Source organism: Triturus cristatus, chromosome 3_2 (genome assembly GCF_964204655.1).
Source record: "Triturus cristatus chromosome 3_2, aTriCri1.1, whole genome shotgun sequence".
In the NCBI taxonomy this organism is placed as follows: Eukaryota; Metazoa; Chordata; class Amphibia; order Caudata; family Salamandridae; genus Triturus; species Triturus cristatus.
Window position 1 is genome coordinate 944,279,406 of NC_140584.1, and position 25,390 is coordinate 944,304,795.

The following is a 25,390-nucleotide window of genomic DNA, read 5'->3' on the forward strand; positions in this document are numbered from 1 at the left end:
CATCCGGAGTCCTAATGTTTCCTCCCTCTGGAGGGCCACACCCTCCGCCGTTGCCCAGACCAGAAAGGAACTGCGCCATGCCTTCACGTGTGGGGGGGCGTCTGCCTTCCAGCGCTTGGTAAGAAGCCGCTTCGCTACCACTATCCCTAGGTCTATAAATCTAGAGGTGACTTTTGTGGAGGGCGTTCTGTGAAAAAGGTGCAGCAAATAAGTTGACCACTCGAAGGGGATATCGCGTCCTGTGCACTCGCAGAGCGCCTCCCGTATTGTCTGCCAGTAGGCGCTCAATATGAGGCAGCTCCACAGCATATGAATCAGTCCAACATCCGGCTCCGCACAGCGGGGACAGCATGCATCCGTACGATGGAAGTATCAGTTAATAGCCGCGGGCATGAGGTATGCCCTGTGTAAGATGAAAAATTGTATTTGTCGGAAGCGCATGTTCCTAGGAACTCTCTTCGGGCTTTGTAGTACCCTGTCCCACTCTTTTTTGGTCATGAGGCGGTCTAAATCTGCCTCCCACTTTTCACGTAACGACACCAAGCTTAACGCCGCGTGCGTTCGCAGTGCCGCCGCAAACCATTTAACCAGGTGCCTCCCCCGTCCCATAACATGAAGATACTGCACCACTAAGTGCTGCTCTGGTTCCTCCCTTAGGTCTCCCCAGCGTTCCGCCAGCGTCTCTACCAGAGCCCGGTGTCGAAGAAACTGGCCCGAGCTAGTCCCGTCTCCTCCACAAGGGCGGTGAATGAAAGAAGAGTCCCATCTCGGTAAAGGTCCTCTAAGGTGTGGACATCAGCTGCGTTCCAGTCCTCCAGTTCCGAAGCCCTAAGTATCCCCCGTCCACCAGGGGAGCCCTCCAGTGGTATGGCCGGTGCATAAGGGAATCCTAGATCGGGTGAGATGGCGACACCGACGATAACATTTGTAAACCACCGCTAATAGCAGCGGCGCAGGCCTCACCACCTCCGCAGCCGGATGAAAGAGCCCAAGTAGGTCAACTAACGAAAGAGAGGGGCCTGCTGCCGTCGCCGTGTCATCATGGCCTCTGTCTGCCAGCCAGCGAGCTATCCACTGCAGCTGCGCTGCCAGATAGTAATGCTCGAAACAGGGCATTGCAAGTCCTCCCTGGCCAGTGGGGAGATACAATTTGGGCAACGCGACCCTATGCCGCGCAGCGCCCCATAAGAAGTCTCGAAGGGATCGCGTCAAGCCCGTGAAAAAGGACGCTGGGACATAGATGGGCAGGTTGGCGAAATAGTACAGTAGACGGGGCAAGCTCACCATCTTAACCAATGCTATTCGGCCAGTGACCGAGAGGGGAAGCGTACTCCAGAACTTCATCTGAGCCCTGACCGCAGATACAGCTCTTCCCAGATTACCTTCAAGAAGATCCGCCGGCCGGCGGTATATCTGGAAACCCAGATAGCGAAAAGTGTCCGGCTGTCACTGCACCTGCTCTCCCCCAAGGCGATAACCAGGATCCCGGGTGTCTACCCTGAACGCATAATGACAGGACTTGGCGGCATTCACCCGGAGCCCCGAGAGCGCCTCAAATTCGTACAGAATGCGCTCCAGCTCAGTAGGAATACAAGACCCTTCCCTGACAAAGACCAGCAGGTCATCCGCATAGAGGGACACCTGATGTGTCGCATCGCCTAGCGGGATGCCGTCAGCCAGCTCCTTGCGAAGTGTAGCCGCCAGCGTCTCCATTGCGAGTGCGAACAAGAGGGGTGACAACGGGCACCCCTGTCTAGTGCCACGACCAACCGGGAAGGCGCCGGATATGTACGGTCCAGTTCTTACTCTCACTGTAGGGCCCTTATATAGCAGGGCTGCAAGCTGAAGAAAGCCGAGGCCCAACCCGAAGTGGGACAGCGTCGCCACCAGATATCCCCACTCCAGACAATCAAATGCTTTATCAAGGTCCAAGACCAGGCAGCCTGCTCTGGGCCATCGCTGGACACTGTCTGCCACCACACGAAAAAACCGCAGCAAGTTAAGAGAGGTACTGCGCTTAGTTACAAAACCATTCTGGTCCCCATGTATCAGCGCCGGTACCACCAGCGCCAAACTTTTCGCTAATACCTTCGCCAGAATTTTGTAATCCGTGTTGAGTAGGGCCAGTGGGCGGTAGGACCCCAACTGGGTGGGATCCCGTCCAGGCTTAAGCAGGGAAATCAGATAGGCTTCTCGCATTGACCCAGGCAGGGCACCCTCCTCTAGGGCGGCCAGATAAAGAGTGTGAAGCTTGGGTATCAACGTTTCCCTATAGGATTTATAGTACTCTGCCGGGAGCCCATCAGGACCTGGCGCCTTCCCAGTGGCCAGAGAGGAGACTGCATCCCTAATCTCATCTACAGTGAGGGGGCACTCAAGTGACTCCTGGTACTCCTTCGGGACCATGGGCAGGCCCGCAGCCTCCAAAAACTGATCTAGGTCGTGTGCCTGCCGACCTCCTGTCGACTGATACAAGGATGTGTAATGTGCCGTCAACGCCTGGTGAATCTCCCACTGCGTGTACACCAACGATCCATCAGGTCCGCGTATAGCGCCTATCGGAGTGTGGGCAGCCTCCTGCCGGATTAGCCAGGCCAATAACCTCCCCGCCCTATCCGATGCAGCATGAACTCGAACCGAATGGGCCGCATAATTGTGGCATCGCAGGCGCTCCAGCAGTTCAGCATGGCGCGCCCGAAGTCCCAGTAGTTGGTCCGAATCTCGACCGCTGCCCTCCCCATACAGTTCTCACGAGCAGGCGAGACTCCAAGACAGCGAGGGAACTCGCAAGTTGTTTCGGATGTTCCACGTTGCGCCCAAACAGTGCCCCCTAATGCATACCTTATGGGCATTCCACTCCAGTAACTCACTGCTTGTGGTGCCTTCGTTAAGGTAAAAAAACTGTTCTATTGCAGTGCCTAGGAGGCGCGAAACTCCACATCCTCCGGAGACCCACCTTGAGGAGGTTGTGGTCTGAGTACGTCCAGCCCAGATATTCAGCTCGAACCAACAGGGGAAGCATAGAGTGGGAGCCCACCACCCTGTCCAGACGGACATGGAGGTCGTGAACCGCCGAATAATATGAATAAACGCGGTCATCAGGGTGCAAATTGCGCCACAGATCAAGTAAAGCCCAGCGTGACATCCAGTTGGTCAAAGCCTGTGTGTTCGAGCCCACGTGCGTACCACGGAGAGGCGGGAAGGATCGATCAAGCCGTACGTCAAGGACCGAATTGAAGTCCCCTCCCAGTAGCCAAGGGAGACCCGCGTACTGCGCCACCACCGTGGACAAGCTAGCTAGGAATGAAGACTGCTCGACATTCGGCGCATACAGTGCTATACACAATACAGTTATGCCTATAAATACCCATCGTGCGTATAGATTACAGGAGTGTTGATTTACTGATATATCTAATGAACGATGTGGCTATTAATGTTAACATCACAAAAAAATAAGTGAATTTAATTTTGAGTTTTGTTTATAAATAAATACAGCAACGAAGTACTAGTTGTCGGTAAGAATTTGCATCTATAATATTGACACTGACATATTCTGACAATTAAGATAAATCCTGAAAGAGTATGGGTTTCTAGTTAGCCTTTCAGATATGACCTATATAAACATTAATAGGAAATACACAAAAGGGGGTGGATGCTAAAAGCAAACAATTCCGGCAGAAAATGCATCACAATATCATAAAATGTAAAAAAATAAATAAAATAAAAAAGTACATAAAATAAAAATTAATATCTGCAGAAGTGCGCAAGATATAGTATTTTCAGATCCAACAAGAAACGCCGTGCAAAACCTAAGGTTTATTATAGAATCCACTGTTCACATGTACAAAGAGTCAATCCAATAATTTTATTTAACACAACAAATAAATCACACCCAGATATCACACCCCTTCCCTCCACACAAAACAAACTGTCACACAACCTATGGCAGATACACTACGTTATCCTTATTCAGTCACTATCACTCTCAAATCCCAACATCACTGAGCTCCAGAGCACACATACAGCACAGATCTTACAGAATCTGTGTCATTAAACACACACACAAATCCATTCATTTCCATTGCACAGCTACAAAGACCAGGACTTGACCTATAAACAAATCGCCACTAGACCTGGAGTTTGAGCAACCTAATAAAGTTTCGAAGCAGAAAATGTTTCTAATCAACCTTGTTTTCTTGTAGCAAAATAACTATTTTAGGTACAGGTGTTTTTTTTAATTATTTTCTTATGCTTAATTTCCATCATCTGGTGCAGTAATGTTGGGGTGGAGTGAGATGTATACTAGTGCTTGGGACGAGGCTATCGCCTTTTCATATCTAATACTTGACAAATTAATTATATTTCACCAAGTTTACCAGCTTTTCATGAGCAAATATGTCTTGAGAATAACTTTTAATCAGCCCTACCACCCTTTAAGAGCTGACCGTGGCATGTCAGTGACTATTCCTCAGTCCCACCAACCTGCCACTGTCCTCTCCAAGTCTTCCCACCTCTGAAGTATGATCCTGACAAACATACTCCCCCGTCTTTTCCCTGCATTAACACATTTGAACCATCTATGCACCTAAGGGTGTATATGATGCTGAAACCTATTAAATACAATTTTAGCAGGATATATTTACAATCACTTTTAATGACATGTTGTTACCTACTACTATGTACATATCCTTCCCCAGTTGTCCAAAACACAATAAAAAATTGCATTTAAAAATTGTTTCTTGCTAGTGTGAGCTATCAGAGAAAAACCTTTTAAAAGGCATGTCAACATTCTGTCAGGCGTGCTCTAGTAATGATATCTTAAGAGAAGGTGGAAATTGAGACAGACCGCCAATGATAGTAGGGTCTCGCTAGACCTGTGCTCATCTATGCTGTAATTGACGGGCTATGAAATCTAATCATTGGGAGCAGCATTCCTTCCCTACCTCTTCGAGTCACTTTAGCCCCCTTGACCATACGCCCAGCGAAACCGGTCAGAAGGTCTGCGCCGTGGTTCAATGCCACTTTGTCGCAGGCCAGAAAAGACTGTAAACGTCTGGAAAGAGCCTGGAGGAGAGACTTTAGCAAGGAAAAGGAAGAAAAGTATAAGAAAACAATAAGAACTTATCATAAAAGGATACAGGAGGAAAATAAGTCATTTTTTGCTTGTAAAATCGAATCTACCAGGAATAAAAGTAGAGAACGTTTCAATATAGTGAAAAGCTTCTCGTCACCTAATGCTGGATCTAACCATCCCTCCTTTTCCGCAGATCGGATCAATCACTTAGCCAATTTTTTCTACACGAAAATAAAAGAGATCCAATCCTCGTTTAGATTGCCGGAGGGATCTGAAAATAAGAATTGCCCCCTGCTAAATTGTCAAAACAGGATAGGAAATGCTTTTCTTTCCTGCTTCCCCCCGGTCCCTTTGGAATCTTCCCTAGTAATAATGAAGGGTCTGAAGTCTGGCTCCCCGTCAGACCCTTGCCCTGCCAAATTTCTGGCCGACATGGCAGAGACACTGAATCCAACAGTTAACAGCATCATGAACCTGTCTTTGAGCACTGGTCAGGTGCCTGAGAATTGGAAAAGTGCAAAAGTGATCCCATTATTGAAGAAACCCTCTGCTGACCAAACTATACTTTCCAACTATAGACCTATCTCCCTTCTCCCATTTTTTGCTAAAACGTTAGAAAAATATGTACATTCGGTAGTCTACAACTTTGCTGAAACTAATAACTTCCTTCAATCAGGTTTTCGTTCTAACTTTAGCACGGAGACGGCCCTACTTGAGGTCTCTGAGACCATCAAAGAGACCCTTGAGAATACTTTGGGGCTGAGGAGGCTGCTTGCCCTAGGTGTCACAAGATGGGAGCAGACCTGATCCATATGCTGAGGGCTTGCCCACACCTGCAGGAGTACTGGAGGGAGATTGGCAGCACGTTGAACGCGGTAGCAGACATGGACTTGCAGTACGATGTGGCCGTTAGTATACTCCACTGGTTCCCGCACACGCCCAAGAATAAAATATCCAGCAAATTTATAGACATGGGCCTAATATTGGCAAAGAGGGAGGTGACTAAGGGGTGGAAGTCGAAAGCTGGTCCAACACACCGGAGATGGCTGAACGAATTCCTAAAATGGGCGGCTAGTGAGAGCACACTCAGATACCAGCTAGCTCACCGCAAACCGGATGAGCGAGCTCAGGCAGCGGCAATGGCATGGGAAATGTTAGTACAGGCCTTGCGAGACAGCCTAACTATGGGGGAGGAAGACGAGGACTCTGATGACGCAGCCGATGCAGTCGTGGTACCAGCTCCCCTGCCAGTCACACACGCTTAGTGATTAATGGATCTTTCCTGCTAACCGCCACACATACCAACTTTTCCTGGCTAGGCGCTATGGGGGGGAGGCACTGGGGTGGGGGGGCCGAGGGAGGGATTGCAGGATCAAACTTAATGGATGTAGAAGGTGAGATTCATGTGCATCTGGAGGAGTGGGGGGGCTAACATTAAAAGCGGGCAGCGGATCTCCCCACAAGACGACCGTACTTGTAAGAACTGTAACGATGTACCATATGGTTCAGTGGTGCCGCCCGGCCTCCGGGATGTGGGCAATACGGCTGTGTATGCTGCACAGATAAATGGCTCAGTGGGGAGAGAAACCTGCATTAATGACATTTCTCCTGAGTGTTGTACGATATATTTGGTCCTGCAATAAAAATGGTTTGACAAAAATCAAAGAGACCCTTGATAAGGGAGGAAAAGCTGTCCTAATTCTCTTGGATCTTTCGGCAGCTTTCGACACTGTCCCCCATGATCGCCTACTGCAGAGATTACAGGAGTGTGGTTTTGGTGGCACGGTGTTGAAATGGTTTGCCTCCTTTCTGAAGGACAGAAGGCAGGAGGTATGGTCTCCCCCCTTTGCGGCCAGGATCCCACTCCTAAATGTGGGGGTCCCCCAGGGCTCTATTTTGAGCCCTGTATTATTTAATCTTTACATGTCCCCCCCAGCCTGGTTGGCGGAGGCGGGAGAGGCGAAGATTATTTTATGTGGACGACACTCAGTTGTTGTTCACATGTAGGAAGGGGGAAGATTTTAATGGTCAGAAGATCAGAGATTGTCTGGCAGAAGTGTTCTCTTGGTTTCAATCTCACCAACTCAAATGCAACCCTGAGAAGTCGGAAATCATCTTCTTTGGCTCCCCTCCTCTGGACGTTTGGAAACAGTGGTGGCCTGACGAAATGTCGCCACCCCAGATGGCAGTTAACACACTAAAAATTTGGGAGTGAAAATGGATGACATGTTATCCATGAAAACTCAAGTTCAGACAGTGACTGGCACATGTTTTGGACTTTTAAAAATGATTTGGAAATTTCTCTATCTATTTCCAACGACACATAGGAAGCTAGTCGTTCAGGCCCTCATTACTTCCAGATTGGACTATGTTAATGTCCTATATCTTGGCCTCCCGGAGTGCTTACTGAACAGGCTTCAGATTGTTCAGAACTTAGCAGCCAGAGCGGTCCTGAAGTTAGGAGCCAGAGAACGGATTTCCCATCATCTGAAGAAATTACTCTGGCTCCCGGTCCGGTGTAGAATTCTCTTCAAAGCCCTAACCCTTGCCTTTAAAGCTCTGCATGGGCTGGGGGCACATTATATCTGGTCTTTCCATGTGCAAGTGGCCCGCGCTTGGAATATCTTGCCTTTATCCCTGAGAGAGACCACTACCTTTCTGGAGTTTAGAAAGCAGTTAAAAACTTGGATGTTTCAACAACTACCATAACTTGTCACCTTAATTAATTTTGGTCTCAAAGTCTTTGCTCTTTGTCTCTTCTGTCATAGCGCCGGGACACTCTGTTAAGTAGCTGTGTGCTCTATAAATCCTTGATTAACATAACATAACTGATTCAACTTGAATGAAAGTGATAACTGAGCACCACTAGAGGGCAACAGGGACTGAAGCAATATCAGGGAACCACGACAGTGACAGTAATAATGGAGTGTCACAAAGTGTAGGTCTTCAGGACTGTGATTGATAAGGGTAGTTGTACCAAAGAGATAAGAAACAAACAGTTGAGAAGTGTACTTTTTGATGGAAAAACTAAAGCTACATAATGTTACATGCACAGCAACAGTTGTACGTACCCCCGATAGCTGGTGTAGACTCCTCACTTAAGGTGTATTCACGATAGGGGGATAATGGACGTAATACATTCAAAACAGATGCTCACAATCTGTTGTTTGGTAATATAATGAACAACAACGTAGTGTTACTAAACCCAATCATAAATGGTGTGCAGCTTTACAGCATCATTCTACTCATTGAGACACACTGTTCACGTTACTGGGTCGTGTTTCTTTGACTGTCCTATTTTATTGCCAACAAGATGTCGAAACAACTCTGGACTACTCAAACAACGAAAAATGAAACCCATTTACAACAATGTCATGCTCAATCGAAGTTTGAAAAAACTTAAACCAATATTTTAATTTAACACATTGTGATGGAGCACTTCCCTGCACTAAAACATGCATTTTTTTGCATCCATCAAATGTAGTTAGAATAAGCGCATGCTGTGATAAACGTTACAAGCATTGGTAACGCAATTATGTTCCAGCTTTGGGCCTATTAGCTTGGCCAATGGTTTTTAGCAATGCTGGGCAGCGTGGCTAAACAGTAAACACACAAAATGCACTGTCCCACCCCCTCGCCTCAATTTGTAGGTGTACGCAACAGTTGTGAGTGCCTACAAAAGGATGCATGTGCGATGTTATCTGGTCCTAATGTGGCTGGACACAAGTGAAGTTATCAGACCTTAATGGAGATCTGGGATTGGGTGTTGGAAGGTCAACTGGTTGCCTCCTTTACTTTACACATCTACACACCATAACCCCTGATTAACTCCTCCCATGCCTATGGGCATCTATAATAAATCGAAGTCGGGACTGTAAGAAAGACTTTGAGATGGACAAGAAATCTTGCCATATTCAGTTCGTTTTTGGGTAGTGACAATGTGGTAGCCCAAAGAGATATCACATGTTTCGAAAAGCTTTGTAACATAGATGAATCCTCGAGAGATTTCCTCTCTGTACACTGTATAAAACGCTGCGAAGCCCCCTTTAAAAATGATCGCATATGAGCTGATGGCTTGAAGGTTCGGGAAGAGCATTGGGATAGCCAAATGGGACCAATTGTGCACAGATTGGAAGAAGGCATCAAAATATGTCTAACACGAGGAAGCTTTGTGCAAACTCTTGACTACCTGGTGCCTTACTCCCAGGGAGCTAAAGTGCTCTATCCAAATAATACTGGTAGGTGCTGGATGGATTGTGGGGTGGAAAGGGATAGACTGCATATATTGTGATCCTGATCAAATTTGCACATTCCTGGAAAACGTTTTTAGGACATATTAGCAAATTGCTCGGCTACCCAGTTTCAGGGGAGTGGTCTTGATTTTAGGTTGAGGGACGCCATTGAGCAGGGGAAGGGTAGCTATGCTAGCAGCCCTATGACCCCACATGTTGCTATCTTAAACTTGTAACTCCTATTTAATGATACTTATGATAAGTTTCGTTCTGTTTGGCAGTCGATATTGGACTTGTTTGAGTTGTGAAGACTGCATTGTCTCAGAACTGAGCAGCAGGGGTTTAAAGCAGATATGGTTTGGGGGCAAAAGTATGGCGCACCTGTAGAACATTGTGTAATCTGCTTCATGGGAACATTAATTGATGTACCTCAAAGGAGCACTGGGCTTCTTCCTAATTTTTGCACTCCATGTTGTACTGGTTGATGTACCTCCTCAGATGAGCATTCCAAATTGCACTGGGTGAGGTACCGCCTCACAGGAGCACTCCACATTGTACTGGGTGATGTACCGCCTCAGATGAGCATTCCAAATTGCACTGGATGAGGTACTGCCTCACAGGAGCACTCCACGTTGTGCTGGGTGATGTACCTCCTCACAGTAGCACTCCTCACAAGAGCACTCCACGTTCTACTGGGTGATATACACCCTCACTGGAGTACTCCACGTTGTACTGGGTGATGTAACCCCTCTCAGGAGCACTACACGTTGTACTGGGTGATGTACCTCCTCACAGGAGCACTCTACGCTGTACTGGGTGATGTACCTTCTCACAGGAGTACTCCACATTGTACTGGGTGATGTACCTCCTGACAGGAGCACACTACGCTGTACTGGGCGATGTACCTCCTCACAGGAGCACTCCACGTTGTACAGGGTGATGTACCCCCTCACAGGAGCACTCCACGTTGTACTGGGTGATGTACCTCCTCACAGGAGCACTCCGCATTGTACTGGGTGAAGTACCTCCTCAAAGGTGCACTCTGCGTTGCACTCTGTGATGTAATTCCTCTCAGGAGCACTACACGTTGTACTGGGTGATGTGCCTCCTCACAGGAGCACTCCATGTTGTACCTCCTGACAGGAGCACGCTACGCTGTACTTGGTGATGTACCTCCTCACAGGAGCACTCCACGTTGTACAGGGTGATGTACCCCCTCACAGGAGCACTCCGCTTTGTACTGGGTGATGTACCTCCTCACAGGAGCACTCCTCGTTGTACTGGGTGATGTACCTCCTCAAAGGTGCACTCCGCGTTGCACTGGGTTATGTACCTCCTCACAGGAGCACTCCACGTTGTACTGGGTGATGTACCTCCCCACTGGAGCACTCCACATTGTACTGGGTTATGTACCTCCCCACTGGAGCAATCCACGTTTTACTGGGTTATGTACCTCCTCACAGGAGCGCTCCACGCTGTACTGGGTTATGTACCTCCTCACAGGAGCGCTCCACGCTGTACTGGGTGATGTACCTCCTCACAGGAGCACTCCACGTTGTACTGGGTGATGTACCTCCCCACTGGAGCACTCCACGTTGTACTGGGTGATGTACCTCCTCACAGGAGCACCCCACGCTGTACTGGGTTATGTACCTCCTCACAGGAGCACTCCACGTTGTACTGGGTTATGTACCTCCTCACAGGAGCACTCCACGTTGTACTGGGTGATGTACCTCCCCACTGGAGCACTCCACATTGTACTGGGTTATGTACCTCCTCACAGGAGCACGCCACGCTGTACTGGGTGATGTACCTCCCCCACTGGAGCACTCCACGTTGTACTGGGTGATGTACCTCCCCACTGGAGCACTCCACGTTGTACTGGGTGATGTACCTCCCCACTGGAGCACTCCACGGTATACAGCCTCACAGGATCACTCCACACTGCGCCGGGAGATGTATAGCCTCACGGGCCAGGCCGACTTTTGGCATGGACGAGCTGGGCCCAGGGTGCAGTCTTCAGATGGGAAAAAACAACAGTCTACATAAAGGTCCTGAAAACAGCAGCGTCCCTCATCCTTTGCTCCAGTGATTTAGTTGAATGTTCTTCCAATCATTTTAATTTGCCACAGTTGCTTTGTTTAGCACCCTATCAGCCCCCTACCTTGCCCACCCATCTAGCTCTAACCCCCTGCTGACAAACATTATGCCCCCCTCCCCAACTTAACGTAAAACTGGAACTAGCTTGAGGGAGTTACGTTGTGGGTCAGTGGCACATGATCTTTTGATTATGTTGGACCCATTTAATCATTATTAGAATCCGGGGACCCTAGCCTAAGCAATTTCGATAATTTGAACAGCAAAACAATACACAAAAATACATCCAAAAGCAGTCATCAAATGTTCATACGATTAGCTTTTTTATTTTAATAATAAATATGATAAAATAACATTTTAATTTTAATGGAAAGGTTGTAGCTTCAGGCCGCCCATCTGCCATATTATATTCCGTTTGATGCACTTGCGCTGCTCCTGTGACTCAGTCTGAGGATACCAACTCAAATTTTAGCCTTCATTTTCAAATTCCTTCACATTTACTGACCGTTTTAAAATGTTCATTTTGATTATTTATTTATATATGTTCTGTTAATCAGTTAATATTATTAAAATTTCTAGGCAGTCGCGGACCCCCATAGGTCCCCGGACCACAGGTTAAGAACCGCTGTTGTGGGTGATTCAGGTGAGCTGGGGGAGGTGCGGAGATGTGTTCAGTGGCAAGTCGCTGCTCTGATGTAGCCAGCCTGGGACTGCTACCTCATTATATTCACCAGCAATAGTGAGGGCAGCAAATTTATTACCGCCTGTGGATGTATTGGAACAAGTGCCGACTGTGATCATAGGAGCATTCAATGTTGGACCGGATGATGTATAGGCTCACAGAACACTCCAGGCTGCACCAGGTGATGCGCAGCCTCTCTGGAGCTCGGTGATGTACAGCCTCACAAGACCACTCCATGTTACACCGGATGATGTACAACCTCACTGGTTCACTCCACGGTGCACTGGGTGATGCACAGCCTCACAGGAGCACGGTGATGTACAGCCTCACAAGAGCACTCCATGTTACACCGGATGATGTACAGCCTCACTGGTTCACTCCACGGTGCACTGGGTGATGCACAGCCTTACAGGAGCACGTGATATACAGCCTCACAAGAGCACTACATGTTACACCGGATGATGTACAGCCTCACTGGTTCACTCCACGATGCACTGGGTGATTCATAGCCTCACTGGAGTACTCCACATTGCACTGGGTGATGCACAGCCTTACTGGTTCACTCCACGCTGCACCAGGTGATGCACAGCCTCACTGGAGCATGGTGATGTACAGCCTCACAAGGGCACTCCATGTTACACCGGATGATGTACAGCCTTAAGGAACACTCCACTCTGTACCAGGTGATGCACAGCCACACTGGAGCACAGTGATGTACAGCCTCACAAGAGCACTCCATGTTACACCGGATGATGTACAGCCTCAAGGAACACTCCACACTCTACCAGGTGATGCACAGCCTCACAGGAGCACAGTGATGTACAGCGTCACAAGAGCACTCCATGTTACACCGGATGATGTACAGCCTCAGAGAACATTCTACGCTGCACCAGGTGATGCACAGCCTCACTGGAGCACGGTGATGTACAGCCTCACAATAGCACTCCATGTTACACCGGATGATGAACAGCCTCGCTGGTTCACTCCACGGTGTACTGGGTGATGCACAACCTCACAGGAGCACTCCATGTTACACCGTATGATGTACAGCCTCACTGGTTCGCTCCATGGTGCACTGGGTGATTCACAGGAGCACTCCATGTTGCACTGGGTGATGCACACCCTCATGGGAGCACTCGGCTTTGCACTGGGTGATGCACAGCCTCACGGGAGCACTCCATGTTGCACTGGATGATGCACAGCCTTACCGGAGTACTCCCCGTTGCACTGGGTGATATACACCCTCACGGGAGCACTCCCAGTTGCACTGGGTGATTCACAGCCTCACTAGTTCACTCCACGGTGCACTGGGTGATGCACAGCTTCACCGGAGTACTCCCCGTTGCACTGGGTGATATACACCCTCACAGGAGCACTCCCCGCTGCACTGGGTGAATGTACACTCTCACGGGAGACCTCCACGTTGCACTGGGAGATGTACAGCTTCACTGGAGCATTTCAAGTTGCACTGGGTGATGTACAACCTCACTGGAGTTCTCTGTGTTGCATGGGTGATGTACACCCTCACGACAGCACTCGATGTTACACTGAGTGATGTACTGACTCATTGGAGTACTCCACTGGGTGTTGTACCCCCTTATGGGAGTACTCCACGTTACACTGCGTGATGCACACCCACACAGGAGCACTCCACAATGCACTGGGTAATATACACCCTCACAGGAGCACTCCACGTTGTACAGGGTGATATACACCCTCACAGGAGCACTCCACGTTGCACTGGGTGATGTACCTCCCGACGGGAGCACTCTGCTCTGTACTGGGTGATGTACATCCTCACTGGAGTACTCCATGTTTGCCTGTCTGATGTCCAGCCTCAGTGGAGTACTCTACTTTGCACTGGGTGATGTACAGTCTCATGGGAGACCTCCATGTTGCACTGGGAGATGTCATCCCTCATGGGAACACCCCATGTTGTACTGCGTGATGCACAGCCTCACAATAGCACGTCACATAGCACTGGGTGATGTACACTGTCACGGGAGTTCTCCGTGTTGCAGTGGGTGATATACACCCTCACGGCAGCCCTCCGCATTGCACTGAGAGATGTACAACCTCACGGGAGTACTCCATTATTGCCTGGGTGATGTCCAGCCTCACTGGAGTACTCCTCATTGCACTGGGTGATGTACACCCTCACAGGAGCACTCCACGTTGCACTGGGTGATGTATAGCCTCACTGGAGTACTCTACGTTGCACTGGGAGATGTACACCCTCACAGGAGTTCTCCATGTTGCAGTGGGTGATGTACAGCCTCCCTGGAGTACTCCACGTTGCACGGTGAGATGTACACCCTAACGGGGAGTACTCTATGTTGCACTGGGTGATGTACACCCTCACAGGAGTTCTCCATGCTGCACTGGGTGATGCACACCCTCACGGGGAGTACTCCATGTTGCACTGGGTGATGTACACCCTCACAGGAGTTCTCCATGCTGCACTGGGTGATGCACACCCTCACGGGGAGTACTCCATGTTGCACTGGGTGATGTACACCCTGACGGGAGTACTCCACGTTGCGCTGGGTGATGCACACCCCCATGGGAGTACTCCACGTTGCACTGGGTGATGTACACCCTCACTGGAGTACTCCACGTTGCACTGGGTGATGTACACCCTCACGGGAGTACTCCACGTTGCACTGGGTGATGTACACTCTCACGGGAGAACTCCACGTTGCATTGGTTGATGTACACCCTCATGGGAGAACTCCATGTTGCACTGTGTGATGCACAGCCTCACAGTAGCATGTCACAAAGCACTGGGTGATGTACACCCTCATGGGAGTTCTCCATGCTGCAGTGGGTGATGCACACCCTCGCGGGGAGTACTCCACGTTGCACTGGGTGATGAATACCCACAAGGGAGTACTCCACGTTGCACTGGGTGATGCACACCCCCATGGGAGTACTCCACGTTGCACTTGGTGATGTACACCCTCACGGGAGTACTCCACGTTGCACTGGGTGATGTACACCCTCACGGGAGTACTCCACGTTGCACTGGGTGATGTACACTCTCTCGGGAGACCTCGACTTTGCACTGGGAGATGTACACCCTCATAGGAGAACTCCATGTTGCACTGCGTGATGCACAGCCTCACAGTAGCATGTCACATAGCACTGGGTGATGTACACTCTCACAGGAGTTCTCCGTGTTGCAGTGGGGTTGATGTACACCCTCACGGGAGTACTCCATGTTTGCCTGGGTGATGTCCAGCCTCACTGGAGTACTCCATGTTTGCCTGGGTGATGTCCAGCCTCACTGGAGTACTCTACGTTGCACTGGGTGATGTACTCTCTCACAGGAGCACTCCACGTTGCACTGGGTGATGCACACCCTCATGGGAGTACTCCAAGTTGCCATTGGCCTCAGAGGCTTGGTGTAGCCAGACCCCACCAACAAAGCAGGTTCTAAAAAGAATTTATTGGGAATGGGTGCAGTCACAGGCCATCCAAAATTCTAGATTACGGAAATTGACTGAGGAGTTTTTTCAGCATAAAACCACTTGTAAAATGGAACCTTACCTGGATTTTATCCAGACCCCCAGAGATGGGGCTTTATATATGAAGTTGAGATTCGGGACACTCCCTACCAACAGTCTAATCGCAAGTTGGAAAGGGTTAAACTTGACTCCTACACCCTGCCCGTGTTGTGCTTATTATAACGAGTCTATTGCTCATGTCTTGTTCGCCTGTCCGGCGTATAGGTCTGCTAGAATTAGGTGGCTAAAGCCGGTTTGCCAACTCCTAGGACCAATGAGCCATCGAAATGCACTCCGCATCCTATGTACAGATGTATCTTCACTTACTTTGATATGCGGGGTGGCCAAATTCTTGGGCTGTGCTGGGCTAATAAGAAGCAAGATTTTGGTAAGGAAGCCAAATTGCCCCACCAGCCCAGGGATGCACTGTGATTAGAGACCAGCCAATTGGGGTATTAATTCCAGGCCACTCTTTTATATAGGTTTTTTAGCCAACACTATAGCTTTATATCTTTTATGGTTTAAAAAAAAAAAAATTACAAACAAATTTTATAAAATTTGCATTGGAAATTGCATTGCACAAGCTGTAGGTCATGATTTAATCATTTTTTTTTTTTTTAATTTTTTTTTGTAAATATGTCTCCTTTTTAATCTAAAATTGTACTGCTTTCATGATATTTTATGTCGAATAAAGCTAAACTACTACTCCAAGTTGCACTGGGTGATGTACACCCTCACGGGAGCACTCCATTTTGCACTGGGTGATGTATAGCCTCAATGGAGTACTCCACGTTGCACTGGGAGATGTACACACTCACGGGGAGAACTACACGTTGCACTGGGTGATGTACAGCCTCACTGGAGTACTCCACGTTGCACTGGAAGGTGTACACCCTCACGGGAGTACTCCACGTTGCACTGGGAGATGTACACCCTCACGGGGAGAACTCTATGTTGCACTGGGTGATGCACACCCCCATGGGAGTTCTCTACGTTGCACTGGGTGATGCACACCCCCATGGGAGTACTCCACGTTGCAATGGGAGACGCACACCCTCACTGGGAGAACTCCACGTTGCACTGGGTGATGTACACCCTCACGGGAGCATTCCACGTTGCACTGGGAGATGTACACCCTCACGGGGAGAACTCTATGTTGCACTGGGTGATGCACACCCCCATGGGAGTACTCCACGTTGCACTGGGAGACGCACACCCTCACTATGAGAACTCCACGTTGTACTGGGTTATGTACCCCCTCACAGGAGCACTCCGCTTTGTACTGGGTGATGTACCTCCTCACAGGAGCACTCCACGTTGTACAGTGTGATGTACCCCCTCACAGGAGCACTCTGCTTTGTACTGGGTGATGTACCTCCTCACAGGAGCACTCCTCATTGTACTGGGTGATGTACCTCCTCAAAGGTGCACTCCGCGTTGCACTGGGTTATGTACCTCCTCACAGGAGCACTCCACGTTGTACTGGGTGATGTACCTCCCCACTGGAGCACTCCACATTGTACTGGGTGATGTACCTCCCCACTGGAGCACTCCACGTTGTACTGGGTTATGTACCTCCTCACAGGAGCACTCCACGCTGTACTGGGTTATGTACCTCCTCACAGGAGCACTCCACGCTGTACTGGGTTATGTACCTCCTCACAGGAGCACTCCACGCTGTACTGGGTTATGTACCTCCTCACAGGAGCACTCCACGCTGTACTGGGTGATGTACCTCCTCACAGGAGCACTCCACGTTGTACTGGGTGATGTACCTCCCCACTGGAGCACTCCACGTTGTACTGGGTTATGTACCTCCTCACAGGAGCACTCCACGTTGTACTGGGTGATGTACCTCCCCACTGGAGCACTCCACGTTGTACTGGGTTATGTACCTCCTCCCAGGAGCACGCGACGCTGTACTGGGTGATGTACCTCCCCCACTGGAGCACTCCACGTTGTACTGGGTGATGTACCTTCCCACTGGAGCACTCCACGTTGTACTGGGTGATGTACCTCCCCACTGGAGCACTCCACGTTGTACTGGGTGATGTACCTTCCCACTGGAGCACTCCACGTTGTACTGGGTGATGTTCCTCCCCACTGGAGCACTCCACGTTATACTGCCTCACATGATCACTCCACACTGCGCCGGGAGATGTATAGCCTCACAGGCCAGGTCGACTTTTGGCATGGGCGAGCTGGGCCCAGGGTGCAATCTTCAGATGGGAAAAAACAACAGTCTACATAAAGGTCCTGCAAACAGCAGCGTCCCTCATTCTTCGCTCCAGTGATTTAGTTGAATGTGCTTCCAATCTTTTTAATTTGCCACAGTTGCTTTGTTTAGCACCCTATCAGCCCCCTACCTTGCCCACCCATCTAGCTCTAACCCCCTGCTGACACACATTATGCCCCCCTCCCCAACTTAACGTAAAACTGGAACTAGCTTGAGGGAGTTACGTTGTGGGTCAGTGGCACATGATCTTTTGACTATGTTGGACCCATTTAATCATTATTAGAATCCGGAGACCCTAGCCTAAGCAATTTCGATAATTTGAACAGCAAAACAATACACAAAAAAACATCCAAAAGCAGTCATCAAATGTTCATACGATTAGCTATTTTATTTTAATAATAAATATGATAAAATAACATTTTAATTTTAATGGAAAGGTTGTAGCTTCAGGCCGCCCATCTGCCATATTATATTCCGTTTGATGCACTTGCGCTGCTCCTGTGACTCAGTCTGAGGATACCAACTCAAATTTTAGCCTTCAGTTTCAAATTCCTTCACATTTACTGACCGTTTTAAAATGTTCATTTTGATTATTTATTTATATACGTTCTGTTACTCTGTTAATATTATTAAAATTTCTAGGCAGTCGCAGACCCCCTGAGTAGGCGTTGCGGGCCCCCATAGGTCCCCGGACCACAGGTTAAGAACCGCTGTTGTGGGTGATTCAGGTGAGCTGGGGGAGGTGCGGAGATGTGTTCAGTGGCAAGTCGCTGCTCTGATGTAGCCAGCCTGGGACTGCTACCTCATTTTATTCACCAGCAATGGTGAGGGCAGCAAATGTATTTCCGCCTGTGGATGTATTGGAACAAGTGCCGACTCTGCTCAAGGAGCATTCAATGTTGGACCGGATGATGTACAGCCTCACAGAACACTCCAGGCTGCACCAGGTGATGCGCAGCCTCACTGGAGCACGGTGATGTACAGCCTCACAAGACCACTCCATGTTACACTGGATGATGTACAGCCTCACTGGTTCACTCCACGGTGCACTGGGTGATGCACAGCCTTACAGGAGCACGTGATATACAGCCTCACAAGAGCACTCCATGTTACACCGGATGATGTACAGCCTCACTGGTTCACTCCACGGTGCACTGGGTGATTGATAGCCTCACTGGAGTACTCCACATTGCACTGGGTGATGCACAGCCTTACTGGTTCACTCCACGCTGCACCAGGTGATGCACAGCCTCACTGGAGCACGGTGATGTACAGCCTCACAATAGCACTCAATGTTACAGCGGATGATGAACAGCCTCACTGGTTCACTCCACGGTGCACTGGGTGATGTACAGCCTCACACGAGCACTCCATGTTACACCGAATGATACACAGCCTCACTGGTTCTCTCCACGCTGCACCAGATGATGCACAGCCTCCCTGGAGCACGGTGATGTACAGCCTCACAGGAGCACTCCATGTTACACCGGATGATGTACAGCCTCGCTGGTTCACTCCACGGTGCACTGGGTGATGCACAACCTCACAGGAGCACTCCATGTTACACCGTATGATGTACAGCCTCACTGGTTCACTCCATGGTGCACTGGGTGATTCACAGGAGCACTCCATGTTGCACTGGGTGATGCACACCCTCATGGGAGCACTCAGCTTTGCACTGGGTGATGCACAGCCTCACAGGAGCAATCCATGTTGCACTGGATGATGCACAGCCTTACCGGAGTACTCCCCGTTGCACTGGGTGATATACACCCTCACGGGAGCACTCCCAGTTGCACTGGGTGATTCACAGCCTCACTAGTTCACTCCACGGTGCACTGGGTGATGCACAGCTTCACCGGAGTGCTCCCCGTTGCACTGGGTGATATACACCCTCACGGGAGACCTCCACGTTGCACTGGGAGATGTACAGCTTCACTGGAGCACTTCAAGTTTCACTGGGTGATGTACAACCTCACTGGAGTTCTCTGTGTTGCATGGGTGATGTACACCCTCACGACAGCACTCCATGTTACACTGAGTGATGTACAGACTAATTGGAGTACTCCATGTTGCACTGATTGATGTACACCCTTACAGGAGCACTCGAAGCTGCACTGGGTGATGTACAACCTTAGGGGAGTTCTCCATGTTGCATGGGTGATGTACACCCTCACGGGAGTTCTCCATGTCACACTGAGTGATGTACTGACTCATTGGAGTACTCCATATTGCAGTGGGTGTTGTACTCCCTTATGGGAGTACTCCACGTTACACTGCGTGATGCACACCCACATAGGAGCACTCCACAATGCACTGGGTAATATACACCCTCACAGGAGCACTCCACGTTGTACAGGGTGATGCACACCCACACAGGAGCACTCCACACTGCCCTGGGTGATGTACCTCCTCACAGGGGCACTCCACGTTGCACTGGGTGATGTACCTCCTGACGGGAGCACTCTACTCTGTACTGGGTGATGTACATCCTCACTGGAGTATTCCATGTTTGCCTGTCTGATGTCCAGCCTCAGTGGAGTACTCTACTTTGCACTGGGTGATGTACAGTCTCACGGAAGACCTCCATGTTGCACTGGGAGATGTAATCCCTCATGGGAACACCCCATGTTGTACTGCGTGATGCCCAGCCTCACAGTAGCACGTCACATAGCACTGGGTGATGTACACTGTCACAGGAGTTCTCCGTGTTGCAGTGGGTGATGTACACCCTCACGGCAGCACTCCACTTTGCACTGAGAGATGTACAACCTCACAGGAGTACTCCATTATTGCCTGGGTGATGTCCAGCCTCACTGGAGTACTCCTCGTTGCACTGGGTGATGTACACCCTCACGGGAGCACTCCACGTTGCACTGGGTGATGTATAGCCTCACTGGAGTACTCTATGTTGCACTGGGAGATGTACACCCTCACGGGGAGAACTCTATGTTGCACTGGGTGATGTACACCCTCACAGGAGTTCTCCATGTTGCAGTGGGTGATGCACACCCTCACGGGGAGAACTCCACGTTGCACTGGGTGATGTACAGCCTCACTGGAGTACACCACGTTGCACGGGGAGATGTACACCCTCACGGGAGTACTCCACGTTGCACGGGGAGATGTACACCCTCACGGGAGTACTCCACGTTGCACGGGGAGATGTACACCCTCACGGGAGTACTCCACGTTGCACTGGGAGATGTACACCCTCACGGGGAGAACTCTATGTTGCACTGGGTGATGTACACCCTCACAGGAGTTCTCCATGTTGCACTGGGTGATGCACACCCCCATGGAAGTTTTCCACGTTGCACTGGGTGAACTGAGGTGGACTGAGATGTTTCAATTTGTTAAACAATAAGAGGAGTACAACCAGGAGACGACTCAATGTCTCCGAAATGTTGGGAGAAGTGCACAAGAAGGGAGATTATCCTTTCTTAAGAAGACCCCTCACTCACCAACCTGGTTGGTGACAGTGCTTCATCATCGGGGTCCCACCCGATTAGCCGAATGCCATCCGGGTGTGCTACGACACCTGATTACAGTGGAGCGGGTTGTTTTTTTGTGTAAGTGAGTGAAAAAGTGATTTAAAAATTAGCCAGATTTAACTCACTGAAAATTTTTATTTTACGGCAAATGGACAATATTAAAAATTGTTGGTAAGATACCTTTTTGGTTAAAAAGACCTCTGGTATCTTTAAAGTGAGAAAGTGTGCAAAAAAGTGCATAAAAAGGTCTACATGTATCCTGTAGTGGATAGTACTAGGTTTTCGTCAGGACCAAAAGGGGCGTGACCCGGGCGGTATACACACGCTAAGGTGTACCCTACCCGTGATCACTAATACCCAGTGGTTAATTGGTAAAATAAAAAGTTCCGGGGCTCGCCTCAGGAGGCAGCGCTAGCAGGGCAAATGTGCTGGGGCAAACTGCCTCATGACGAGAGCCCCGGCACTAATTTTTCTGGAGAGGACTTGGCCTAATGGCTACAGCTGCTGATTTCCGAGCTGGGGAACTGGGTTCGAGTCTCAGCGTGGATCAACATCCTGTGATTCTGTGGAAGATCACCTGCCTTCCAAAAGAGTGTGTCCTTAACTGGTGCTATAAGCACTGGTGCTATAAGCACCGGTGCTGAGGATTAGGTGCCGGTGCTGAGCACCGGGAAGCACCTGCTCAAATTAAGCACTGCTAATACCTAACCGTGTACTTACAGTCAGGTGTCCTTTCATCTGATTAGTCGAAAGGAAAAATCTGAAAAGACAAAAATACAATCACAAACAAACAAGATACGTAGCTGTAACGTGGTGTCTCATGCTAGATGTGAGCACCTCACCAGTCTTTCTTTTCCCATTCTTGGATTGTAGTGTTTTCCTATTAAAAATACCTCACCAGGAGTACGTGAATGCAAAGAAAGAATATAGCTTTCAGGTAAGCTACTCGCGCCTGACGTTTTTCATAACTAACTTAGGCATTTTGTGCCTTTCTGTTGCATTTAAGTGGCAGGCAGTATTATTATATATATGTTTAAAAGCTTGCTTGCACAGCCCTTGATGTACACCGATAGCACGATTAAATTGAACTAGCGGCAGGAGGTCCATTGTCATGACACCTTCAGCCAGTTTTCGATTTTTGGCAAGCATCATTTTAAACGTTCAAGAATGTAAAGTTCAGTTGGCTCAAAAACCAGAACTGTTTGAGGGTCTCAAACATGGCATGACCACTTTTCAGCTGTGCAAATGGTGGAAAATGAAAAATGGACGTATATTTCCTCTTTATATTAACAATTATCTCATAATTCGTTTTGGTTTCTTGCTTAAATATTTTCTTTGAATGTTCGATTTTGAACAAAAAAATGCGTTTCTTAAATAATAATTTTGCGTTTACTGTTCCGTCAGACTTTTTCCTTGCATGTGTTCGTATTTCGGTGCAGGCACACGGGTCCCTTGTAATATGCGCTCAGGCAATACTCTGCGTGGGTCAATTAATTTCCTTGGTCACTGGATTTCTCTCTAACAATGTCCCAATTAAAAAAAAAAAAAAGTTATTTGGTGAAAGAGTAAAAAACTAGGTGCGCTGAGTTCATTTTCGCTCGTCCAGCAGTCCCACATAATGCACGCGGGTCTCTCATTCTTAAAATAGCTCCAAAAGAATTTGGCATATGATCCCGCAAGCCAGACGACAAGAAATGAGCTAGTAGATCTGCGCACCGAGGCTTCTGCCTGGGTGAAGTCTCATTATAAAGGATCCATAGACCGATGTGTAAGTTTTTATGGGTAATTGTAAGTCATCTTTTGTTCTCTGCATTTTATATCCCTTTTCTTAATTTGCTGTTGCATTCGTGTGTCTGGTACTACTTCGAGACCCGCGAGAATCCTGCCACTCAAACGTTAGTAGAGTCAAAATTGTGAATCTTTGCCCAATTCCTATGATATGCCACTTACCCTGACTGGTTAAACCACGTATTCGCTTAGAGCTGTTGGGATTAGTCACCACTCCCACCACATGGCGGCAGTATTATCAGCTAGGTGGTGACTGGAAGGTGGATACGGATTGTGTTTTACAGCTCCTGTACCCAGCGTCCCTTTCTCCAGTTTCCTCCATTGTATCGTAAATTCACAAGCAAACGCTAGTATGTGGGATTTTGGGACAGCTGTCAGTACAAATGCAACTCTTACCACGTGCTAGTCGAAAGCAGACATCTATGAGTTTGAAGAAAAAATATTTCTCAATTAAATTATTAGTTTCCGCCAAGATGGGCAAGATCCTTGAGTGGTATTCCTTACAGCTTTGAACAGAGTAGCAAATATTTCGAAAAGCTGCAACTTTGCATGTTTTCCAAGTGGATATAGATTCAGCATTTAGTAACGACCATTCTTCTTCTCTTTTCTCACAGACGGGGCACCTTACTTTGGAGGACTATCAGATCTGGAGCGTGAAGAGTGCACTTGCCAACGAATTTTTGAACCTTTTGTTTCAGGTAGCTTTTTTATCGTGTATAGTAAACCAGTGTCCTCCTGCATGTGTGCTTGCCTCTTTTTACAGGTCAAAAATATGTTCAATTGAGAAACTAGCTCCGTATGTGAGGTGAAAATAGAAACCGAGCCTTCTTTAAAATGCAGGGAGAGGACTACAACATGCCAGAGGAAGAAAACAAACTAAATGTCACCTTTTGGATTCTCTTTGGTACTGAATTTCCTCATTGTAATACGTTTGTAGTTGAGATGTACTTCTCATTAAATTCAACTGGACTAGGGCTTTGTATGCACAAGGATTAACGATAGCAGAACACCACAGTAATATTGCATGCCGCTGAAAAGTGAACCAGGTCAAACTTGGTGGTCCCCCCAGCCATAAAATGTTCTGGAATTCAGGAGTGTGCCGAAATCAGTCTAATAATACAGTCACTCCCATGTGATTCCCCAATACTTAGTGATCTTTGGGGGATTACTCATAAACCCGTGTTATTGCTGCCTCCTGATGTTAACAATACCCACAGGTACAGTGTTAGTCAGAATGGAGGCTATACTAGAGAAAGAAGAGGTTAGACTTGAGCAGTGAACATAAACCTGATTGGCATTAGCAATATCTCAACCTAGGACTGCTTTTCCAACCTTTGTATGATTTCTTGTTGACCTGCCAGAAATTGTGTAAAAAAAAGACGCTTAAAAATGTACTAGCTATTCAGAAATCTTATCTCCTGTGACAACACTGCTGAACCTTTTTTCTAAAGCTCTCCTGAGTGCAGCGTTCCAATACTATCTGGTTACTCCAGTGGTTATTTGAAGCTATTTACAACTGACGTGATTACGTACAAACTTCAAGCTTCTTGGTGAGAGATCGCGGGGAGGTCAAGGAGGATCAGGGCGACTGATTCTCCTTTGTCGAGTAGGGTGCAGATGTCGTCTACTGCGGTGAGAAGAGCTGTCTCTGGGCTGTGGTTGGTTCTGAAATCTGATTTGAAGGCTCCAGTTGGTTGTTTCTTTCCAGCTGTTCTGTGAGTTGAAGGTTGATGGCCTTCTCCAGACTCTGGTGGGTAAAGGTAGCAGTGAGATGGGACGGTAGTTCTATAGCTCGCTGGGGTCTGCCGATGGATTCTAATGGAGGTGTTGGACTGTGGCACGTTTCCAGGCATCAGGAAAGGTGGCTGTGGTTATTGAGGCAGTGAGGATGGTGGTGAGTTGGCAGCTGGTCTTGTCCTTTCCGGGATTGAAGAGTCGGTAGGGGTAGGTGGGTTCTCCCGAGTGGATGGAGTTCATAAGGAGGGTAGTATTCGGTGTGCTGAGTTGTTCACTTGCGGTGAGCAGGTGGTGGTGATCGATTGGAGGGTTGGGGATCGAAGTTTTTATAGATGGTGGTTATCTTTTTATGAAAGTGGTCAGCGAGGGCGTTGCTGAGTTGCTGTCCTGAGGTGATGGCAATTTTCAGTGGCTGACGGGCAAGTGAACTCTTTGACAATGGTGAAGAGGTCCTTGGCTTCGTTGGCGCTGGTATCGATTCGGTGCGTCAGGGACTCTTTTGTTGAGGCTTTGATTTGTCGATGGTAGTCGTTGAAGGCTGATT

The 25,390-nt window shown here is 48.6% G+C and overlaps 1 protein-coding gene across 3 annotated transcripts in view; it reads left to right on the top strand.

The window, feature by feature from the left end:
• USP32 (ubiquitin specific peptidase 32) overlaps nt 1-25,390 on the top strand; it is a 1,392,279-nt gene that overhangs the window by 799,296 nt on the left and 567,593 nt on the right. For all 3 annotated transcript variants that reach the window (XM_085649438.1, XM_085649439.1, XM_085649440.1), the window contains one exon: nt 23,724-23,807. In XM_085649438.1, coding sequence (XP_085505564.1) covers nt 23,724-23,807 — 84 coding nt within the window. The remainder of the gene's footprint in view (nt 1-23,723; nt 23,808-25,390) is intronic.